Genomic DNA, 10,000 nt, shown 5'->3' with positions numbered 1-10,000 from the left:
AACAAAAAACATTCCAGTTCCTTCAGGTGTTTCAACCCCGAAGAGATTGTCCTTTTAAAACAATATAAATGACATTTAGCCTGCATATGAAAAGATGTGCATACAAATACATGCCACGTTTATGAACGTCACTGAGAGTATATCTTTTTCTTAAATTGTGAATTTCAACATTTAATATACTGTAAATCTACACAAGCGTGACTGTCACGCAAAAGCTTTATGCCAGCCGCGTCAAACGCTCCACAAAACCAAATCATGAAAATAGTAATAATTGTCCTTACTTTGAGATGAATACACGATCAAAAACTGGATACTTGCGTGAGATTACCTTAAAACATCTGGAAAAGGTTTTCTTTCACCATAGAGGCCTAAAAAGCTGCAGCAGTACAAGGATAAATTCAAAGATGTTTTTCACTACAGTTTTAACTGGTTTATGTGATATATATTTGTCAGCCATTAATAAATGAAACGCATAAGGGCATGATTTTCACACGCCAAAATTATGGCGCGGTTTATAATTGAATATCTGTGTTTCGAAACACAAACACTGCATTTAAAATAGAGTGTGACAAATATGCATCCCATTAGGTTTCTTCGTTTATTTTAAATCTGTAGTTGGTTTGAGAAAAAAAAAATCAATGCAAATTAAATGCAGTCCAATTTTGATATCTGATCCAGATGCATAAATCCTCTTTTTCTGTTTTATTATGTAATTTTTTTTTCTTTCATGTTTCGTAGTGGATAGTAATGCCATCGCAGCCTTAATTCAAGTGTTTGGTCGTAACGAGTCAGACATTTTATAAAAGTAAACTATAAAACAAGATATGAGATGAATGATGTTTGCGAGGGGAAAAAAAATACACTCATTTGGCCTGATCCATAAAAACTTGTTCATTTATCTCTTAAGCCTTTCCGAAATCCGTGTAGACTTCAAAGAAGGCGTCAGAAATTAGGGCTCAGGGAAAAGCTTAAGTTAAAGTTATAAGAAACAAATCCATACACGTCACTTTCGGCCGAGTCCATAATAACCTTTCTTCCAGTAAAAAAGTGTCATTAATTTAGGACCGTTTTAGATGTTTTGTGCCTGATCTGTTCATATTTCTCTCTCAATTCGAAAGCAACAGCACGGATTAAAGACTCGTATTTTAGAAAATCGATTTTTAGAAAATGAGATTCAAGAATCATCCGAAAGCCGAACAGATAAGCTTTCCATCTGATGTATAGTTTGTTAGGAGAGCACAACATCTGTGAAACCCACCCCCCAGAAAAACCCCAAAAAGCCAAATATTGAGAAAACCACCTTTAAAGAGTTCCAGATGCGATGCATATTAATAATCAACGATGAAGTTTTGATATATTTATGTTAGGAGATTCACAAAATCTCTTCCCATCCTAATGATTTTTGACATTAAAGAAAAAACGATCATTTTGGCCCATATTTTTGGCTATTGCTGCAAATATTTTGCCTTCAAAAGACGTTAAGTGACGGATTATCGTGACGCTTTTATCAGACTCTCGTTCCGACGGCACCCATTCGCTGCAGAGCATCCGTCGGCAAGCAGGTGACTTAATGCGAGGTTTCTCCTAAAGCTGTTGAAGAGGCGTTTCGGATGTGAATGCGTTTTCAGCGTATCGAGATTTCCCTAAAACGAGTGTTTTGTTGGCAGGTTCTCGTCCGCCTGAAACGCTCACAAAACAAGAGGCGCGAGCAGAAAGAGCAGCGTCACCAGAGAAGAAGAGAGGCCCTCCGGCTCGGATCCGCTGCTCATCTCGCGTTGCACGTCTCTCTCGATTTTAACGTGCGCTTGAGTCGGATCTTCAGGGCCGGTGATGGGCTCCGTCGTCGTTCGGGGACGCTCGGGTAAGACCGCCGTCGTAGTTTCGCTGTCGTCCGACTCGGGCTTTTCAGACAGATTGAAGAGATTCTCGGCCACTGTGCGGAAGGGAGAGTTTTGAGAGAAGGTTTAAGAATTAAGTTTAGTTTTTAATTCAATGTCAAGTGACGGAGCCTTCACATTTACCGCACATGCTGTTTTCACACAACGGCAGATTCTCTGGACACTTCGAGCAAGGCTCTCCAGACTCGTACGGCTTTTGTCCTTCGTAATTTCCTCTTTAATAAAGGGGAAAAAAATAGTTCGGTGTTTCTCAAGGTGATAACTTAAATACGAGACAAAATAAAATATTAAATATGCTTAAATAGCTAAAACAGGATGAAAACTGACATAGTCACAGAACAAAAAACAAGTAGCCATATTCATAACATCACACCTTCTGAAATAAAATGCAGTTATTTTGATTGTAATTTATTTTAATCGCATTATTTTATTTATTTCGTATTTTATAGTTGCATTTATTTTTAATAATTATTTAGATTTAAAAAAATTTAAACAAATTATTATGATTATTTAATATTTATTTTTAATAACGTTCTTAGTTAATTATTTTAATGTATTGACATTCCTAGCATATATAAATAAAAAGTAAAAAAAAAAAAAAAAAATGAAAATGACAAAAAAAGGCAAATATTGAGAAAATCACCTTTAAAGAGTTCCAGATGAAGTCCTTTGCAATGCATATTAATAATCAACAATGAAGTTTCGATATAGGAAATTCACAAAATCGCTTCCCATCCTAATGATTTTTGACATTAAAGAAAAAAACAATCATTTTGACCCATGCAAAATATTTTTGGCTATTGCTACAAATATACCCGAGCGGTTTATGACTGCTTTTGTGCTCCAGACTCACATATGACGCTAAGCTGCATCTTATAACGCGATAAATACTCTCTAACTTTCCAGGTTGTGTTATAAAGTGCTTTATCCTAATGTTCAGCGTGGGTTTTTCAAATGCACTTACGGAGGGAAGTAATCACAGACAAGAAGAGTGGCCTTCTCGAAATCCAGACCCTCCAGAGTGTCACAGAAGTGAGTAGCACAGCCGACTCTATTGGTGCCTGCCCAGACCACCTGTACAACAGCAGAGAAACCCCCCGTCACGTCTGCGCGTGCATGCTGTGAAAAGCAGCCAAACGCACACCCACCTGAGTGTAATGACCACACATTTTATCATCGGGACAGGTGTTGTTTTCAAAGTCATAATCCACATGCTCGTCAAACCTGTGCGTGCAAAGAAACGAGTTCTGCTTATAGACGATATTTCTGCACGTGACATGTTTTTTATTCTTTGTGTGCGTTTCAGTGAAGGTGTTTGTCGTACCAGTCCAGCGTTGCTTTGGTGGCATTAAACGGTCCGGTGCTTACGAAGAGGTTCTCTCCCAAACCGAGCTCCTCGAGGTCAGGGTTGTGATTCCAGATGCATTTTGCAGCGTATGCTTCTGCCACCAGACGCAGCGTCTCGTCCCACACCTCAAACAACACAAACATATATATATATTTATTTTGTTTATTTTTATATATTTTAATGTAACCTATTTGGAGAAAAAAAAAAAAAAAAATAAAAAAAAATATATATATATATATATATATATATATATATATATATATATATATATATATATATATATATATATATATTTTTAATTTATTTTTTAAATATATTTTAATTTAACCTATTTGGATATATATATATATATATATATATATATATAACGTAGATGAGACATTGAGTGAAAATTGCAACACCTAATATTCATAGACATAATATTAAAATATGTCTATGAATATTAGGATGATATAGGTAATATCAAAAAAATAGACTTTTTTTACACATTTAATAAAATTGTAAACAAAACAAGGATTATTGGAATATGTTTTAACATGTAAAATAAATTTTTAGACTTTCCTTTTTAAAATTGATTGTAAATTCGAAATTTGTCTCAAAGACAATTTTCTTTTCTAATGTAGAATTATTATTTTTTTGCAATTGTAGTTATTGCGTTTAGGTCAAATTGCCATTTTAATTAATATTTAATTAAATAATTAATAACATATTTATTTCACGCGAGCATTAGAACATTAAAATATAATGTAAACAAAAAGTCACTTCCGTGCAAATAAAACAAAAGATTTTAATACTAAAGTATTTGTATCGTAGTGTACTGTCAACTATTATATTTTTATGGTAGTGTTTGTTGCAGTTCCTCTAATTTATGAAGAAATGAATTCTTTAAAAATGCTAAATCAGTTTAAATTTGCATTAAAATATAATGCAAACGAAAAGCAGTGCTCCCAGTATACTGCAATGCAAAACAAAAAAAATGCAATTTAATAGTTTTGGGGGTCTTAGTGCTTTTCTAAAAAAAAAAAAATCTTCATGCAAGACAATTCTTTTTTGTATTTTGCAGTGAAATATGACCCTGACACGTTGTTTGCTCAATCCACCCCACTGTTGTGTAAATTAAAACATAAGCAAAACATGTTTCACAAGAGAACCGGAGGCTTTCCCCCTTTTAATAGTCCCATAGTTGTGCCCTGAATTTCACCCGCGATGCAAACACGAGTCCGTAAGCGCGGACCACCGCATGGGGCTTTATTAAAACACAACGTTCCTGGGGTTTCATATAACATTCACATTCCTCAGCATGACACACACACACACACACACACGTTGCGCAACAGTATGATTGCATGCACACACCCACACACTCCATTCAGTCAAAATCAAGCCGATTATTGTATTCACATGATATAGTCGAGACATGTTTTACACAACAACAGTGCTTGAGTAAATAAAAACCCCAGCATGCTTATTATCTAGTCTGATTTAAAGGGGCAGTTCCCTCTATCAGCGTGTACTCAAGTTCTTCCAATCCTTCAGCAGAACAAACAAAGATGTTTTGAAGAATGTTGCTGACTGAACAGTTTCAGGTCCCCATTGACTTTCAGTGTTTTTCCGTGCTTTTTTCAAAACATCTCCTTTAGTGCTCAGCAGCAGAAAGAAGGTCTGGGACAATTTTCATTTTTGAGTGAACTGTCCCTTTAAAATGGACTAATAATGAGCGAGACGTTTCCGTTTGGTAAACTATAGAAATGATTACAGTATTGCTTTGACTTCCTTGTATTTGCGCTATGAATAGGCATGATGGCTCAATTACCGTGGATATTAATGTGATAATTATTGTTTACAGCAGTAATGGGCGGTGAAAAATGATGGGAGATGATGAGCTCAAGTCCAAAACCAGGAAGAAAAACATGAACACCCCCACGAGAGGAGAGATCAGACACACTTCATGGGAACATGTTTTCTATATATCATGTAACATCATTTTTTTTTAAAAAGTAAACTAATGCATTTACTATATGAGGATGCGTTGAATTGATCAGAAAAGATTTCTGTTTTAAAGTATTTCTGAAATTTATAGCTTTCAAAAATAAAATAAAATAAAAAAAAAATTATATATATATATATATATATATATATATATATATATATATATATATATATATATTTACATTTTTATATATATTTTAATATATATTTGCGTAGAAAACAGTTGCTTTAAATAAATTCACTGTGCTTTTTTAAATCAAATAATTGCAGCTTTGGTAAGAATAAGGGGCTTAAAGGGTTAGTTCACCCCAAAATGATAATTCTGTCACTAATTACTCGCCCTCACGTCGTTCCAAACCCGTAAGACCTTTCGTCTTCGGAACACAAATGAAGATATTTCTGATGATCGGAGAGCTATCTGTCCCTCCATAGACAGCAACACAACTGAAATGATCCAGATCCAGAGACGTATTAAATACACTGCTTTCACCCTCAAACGTAAACAAGGCTGATTCAGTTATTAATTAAGTTTGAGTACATTTTTTTTGTGCAAGAAAAGTATTCTTGAAGCTACTGATTTCACATGAACTGTTTTACCGATGTATTCGCTACGTTTCCGGATCTGTTGCTGTCTATGGAGGGAAAGATGGCTCTCCGATTTCGTCCAAAATAGCTTAATTTGTGTTTCGAAGATGAACGAAGATCTTACGGGTTTGGAACCACGTGAGGTTGAGCAATTAATGACAGAATTTTAATTTTGGGTTGAATCTTAAAAAAATGGTTCATTCATTCATTTGAAAGAATTGCCTGCCACCAAACGTCTGAATGGTACTGTATAATAAGTCATAAAAACTCTAGATCTAATGCTTTTAATCTCCTAAAAAAAAAAAGTAAGCTCATCAGAAGTAAAATGTAAAAATTGGTGTAAAATGTAAAAAAAAAAGGTCTGAATTTTGCAGAAAACTCAAACGCAAAAAGAAGATTCAGCAAAGTTCATTTCAAGTTCTACAGAAGAAAGAAAATCTCACCTGCTTGAAGTGACGCAAGTGCCCTTAAATAAAGACAACTTTTGCATTTTTGCATGCGCTTTATCTGAGACGTCTTATTTAGTAGCGCAAAAAAAAGCTAGTAAGGTGCATCTCTTACCACTTTCTGCATGAAGGCCGCTCTGGGCTGAACCTTCGAGCGAAGCTCATTGTGCAAGTCGATGATAGTTGATTTCTCCTGCTCAGTCATCTGACCGGCGGCTAAACTCAGAATGACCCAGAGCCCGGCGCTCCGGAGGGCCGCGCTCCAAGTCATGCTTTCTCTCGTCCCCGAGGAGCCTGCACAAGCAGTCGTGGTCGGGTGGAAGCCTCTTGGCCGCTCTCGGGTCTGTCGCTCGCTGTCCTTGACGTCTTCAGTGTCTTTCTCTGGCTGTTAGTGAGTGGAAGAGGGAGTTAGTTTGGACGCACTCTGCACTCCCACCCTCTCGACCCTCTATTTAAGCCGCCCATGGTCGTATTACACGGCTCACACGCACATAAACTTACTCGTATTACTCGTTTTCCTTACCTCGCCAGAAATCTTCTCATAAGTCATTGCTAGCCATCTGACAAGTCAAGCAAGGATCTCTAAAATGCCAAAGATTTCAGATAACATTTTGTTTTAGTCACTCTGTGTGTCATGGCATGCCTGAGATAACAGGGATTTGATTTGAAATGTTCATATTGTCCGTGCAGATCCTGTTATTATTTCCTCAGTGCCAGGCTCTGGTGTCTCCGGCTGGGATTCACCCTTATATTCAGTGCACACTACAGAGGGTCCCTCCCTGCTGTCAGTTATACGAATCCAGCTTTGGTTTACTGTAAGTGACGCCAGTGGAATTTTTTACCGCCTTTCTGGCTTAAAGGATTATTTGATAGAAAGGATAAGGTCTGAATAATTGAAAATTAGAATTAAATTATAATTGAAAACGCATTTATTTCTGATGAAAATGTGAAGGAAGATTATTTAGATTAGAATGAGTGTGCTGTTTTTTTCTTGTGCAAAAATCATCAGTGCTGGAGTCCTTTTTGGTGGTTGCTACTGGATTCGTTGGTGTAGTTGCTAGGGAGTTGCTATTGGGTTGTTAGGGTGTTCTGGATGGTTGGGGGCGGGTGAGGCAAAAACCGTCATTAGGGGGCAGGTACTGTGTTGTGGGATGTTGTTGGGTTGTTGCTACAGTAAATTGTTACTATAGTGTTGTGGGTGGTTGCTAGGGAGTTGCTATTGGGTTGTTAGGGTGTTCTGGATGATATTGGGTTTTTAGGGTGTTCTGGATGATTGCTAGGGGGTAGGTACTGTGTTTTGTGGAGTACAGTAAGTTGTGCTATAGTTGGTGTTTGCTACAGTAAGTTGTTGCTATAGTGTTGTGGGTGGTTGCCAGGGAGTTGCTATGTGGTTGTTAGGGTGTTCTGGATGATATTGGGTTGTTAGGGTGTTCTGGGTGATTGCTAGGGGGCAGGTACTGTGTTTTGTGGAGTCGTTGGTGTTTTGCTACATTAAGTTGTTGCTATAGTGTTGTGGGTGGTTGCCAGGGAGTTGCTATGTGGTTGTTAGGGTTTTCTTGATGATTGCTAGGGGGCTGTTACTGTGTTCTGGGATGTTGTTAGGTTGTTGCTACAGTAAGTTGTTGCTATAGTGTTGTGGGTGGTTGCTAGGGAGCTGGTACGGGGTTGTTAGGGTGTTCTGGATGATTGCTAGGGGGCAGGTACTGTGTTGTGGGATGTTGTTGGGTTGTTGCTACAGTAAATTGTTACTATAGTGTTGTGGGTGGTTGCTAGGGAGTTGCTATTGGGTTGTTAGGGTGTTCTGGATGATTGCTAGGGGGCAGGTACTGTGTTTTGTGGAGTTGTTGGTGTTTTGCTACAGTAAGTTGTTGCTATAGTGTTGTGGGTGGTTGCCAGGGAGTTGCTATGTGGTTGTTAGGGTTTTCTTGATGATTGCTAGGGGGCTGTTACTGTGTTCTGGGATGTTGTTGGGTTGTTGCTACAGTACGTTGTGCTATAGTTGGTGTTTGCTACAGTAAGTTGTTGCTATACTGTTGTGGGTGGTTGCTAGGGAGTGATATGTAGTGTTTGATATATTTGTGCGCATCACATCAGTGAAGCCGGTTCTTTGATTTACCACTAGTAAATCTTCATCAGCTCTTTTCAAATGCAAACATCAGTTAATACACACAGCCGTAGATCAATGACAAGCTACGTAATATTGCATTCAGTGATCTACTTCTCTGTGTGTTAACTTCCATTGCAAAACAGGTGATGGACATTAACTGCTAATCAAAGAATCGGCTTTACTGAAGAGATGCACAAATATGTTGATATATTGCACAGCCCTAGTTACCAGGGTGTATGGATGATTTCTTGGGGGGCTGGATGGTTGCTGGGGTTCTGTGTTCTGAATTGTTGCTGAGGTGTTGCTACAATAAATTGCCAGAATGTACTGAATGATTATTAGGGGTCTGTTACTGTTACTTGTGGGTGGTTGCTAGGGAGTTGCTATATGATTTCTATTGTGTTCTAAATGCTTTCTAGGGGTCTGTTACTGTATTTTTGTGGTTGCTGGGGTGTTACTACAGTAAGCTGTTGTTAGGGTGTTGTAGAGGTTGCCAGGGAGTTGCTGTGTGGTTGCTAGGGTGTTCTGCATGATTGTTAGGGTAGCTAAAGTAGGTTGTTACTAAGGTGTTGTGGGTGGTTGCTAAGTATTGTGGCTAATGTGTTCTGGGGCATTATTAGATGATTTATAAGGTCTTCTGCTGGATACTGGAGTGTTGCTAGAATGTTGAGGTGTTGCTATGGTGTTCTCTGTGATTTCCAGGTAGTTGCTCTGTGGTTGCTTGGTAGGGTGTTCTGGGAGGTTGCTATATTATTTCTGACATGTTGTTGCTATGCTGTTGCTGTGTTATTGCTATGGTGTTCTATGTGATTGCTACTGGATTACTGGGTGGTTTCTAGAAGGTTCTGAGTGGTTGTTAGTGAGTTGCTTGGTGGTATCGTCAGTAGGCAGGTGCTACAATGTCCTGGATTATTTTTAGGCTGTTGCTAAGCACTTGGTTTCTCTGCTGTTGCTATGTGATTTTTAGGGGGTTCTGGATAGTTCTTATCCCATTGGTAAGCTGATGTTCCAAGTCGTTACTAGAGTGTCGTTGATGGTTGCTAAGGTGCTCTTGGCAGGGTGTTCTAAGTGATTGCTATGGTATGTTGGGCGGTTTCAAGATTCTAACTAGTGGTTGCCAGGGAGTTACTATGTGGTTGCTAGGTGGTACCTGTGAAAAACACTAAAAAAAAGTTCACTAGTTCACTAAAAAAAGAAATTACCCCATATTTTACTCACCCCAAGCCATTCTAGGTTTATATGACTTTCTTCTTTCAGACAGTGTGAAAGACGTTTTTCAAAAAATTATCTTGGCTTTTCCAAGCGTAAATAACTGACTCTCTGAGCCTTGAATTCCAGTTTCTTGGCTGACTTCTAACTCGACGTACAGCTTTGGGGTGAGTAAAATATGGGGAAATTTTCATACTTGTTTGAACTATTCCTTTAAGAGAAGCTTTAGTGAGAATATGAATAATTTCAGTAGTCATTCAACTGTAAGTGACAAAAATATGGGGCAATTTTCATTTTGTGTCAACTATTCCTTTAAGAGAAGCTTTTTTGCTCACTTGAGGTAGTTTTTTTTTTGTTTGTTTGTTTGTGTGCTAAAATGGGTTAATGCGAATAATGGGAGACGGAAAGGCATTTGGCT

General features: G+C 37.8%; 1 protein-coding gene across 1 annotated transcript in view; it reads right to left on the bottom strand.

The window, feature by feature from the left end:
• LOC122332870 (peptidase inhibitor 16) overlaps positions 1-6,994 on the bottom strand; it is a 7,425-nt gene extending 431 nt beyond the window's left edge. Inside the window, exons 1-7 of the mRNA XM_043230311.1 lie at positions 6,790-6,994; positions 6,382-6,651; positions 3,223-3,371; positions 3,047-3,122; positions 2,863-2,972; positions 2,022-2,113; positions 1-1,933 (exon numbers count right to left, since the gene is read on the bottom strand). The exon at positions 1-1,933 is cut by the window's left edge and continues 431 nt beyond it. Of these exons, the coding sequence (XP_043086246.1) occupies positions 1,689-1,933; positions 2,022-2,113; positions 2,863-2,972; positions 3,047-3,122; positions 3,223-3,371; positions 6,382-6,651; positions 6,790-6,816 (969 nt within the window). The 5' untranslated portion in view covers positions 6,817-6,994 and the 3' untranslated portion in view covers positions 1-1,688. The remainder of the gene's footprint in view (positions 1,934-2,021; positions 2,114-2,862; positions 2,973-3,046; positions 3,123-3,222; positions 3,372-6,381; positions 6,652-6,789) is intronic.
• Positions 6,995-10,000: the final 3,006 nt, after the last annotated feature.

Source organism: Puntigrus tetrazona, unplaced genomic scaffold (genome assembly GCF_018831695.1).
Source record: "Puntigrus tetrazona isolate hp1 unplaced genomic scaffold, ASM1883169v1 S000000148, whole genome shotgun sequence".
Classification (NCBI taxonomy): Eukaryota; Metazoa; Chordata; class Actinopteri; order Cypriniformes; family Cyprinidae; genus Puntigrus; species Puntigrus tetrazona.
This window is presented reverse-complemented; position numbering and strand designations above follow the sequence as displayed.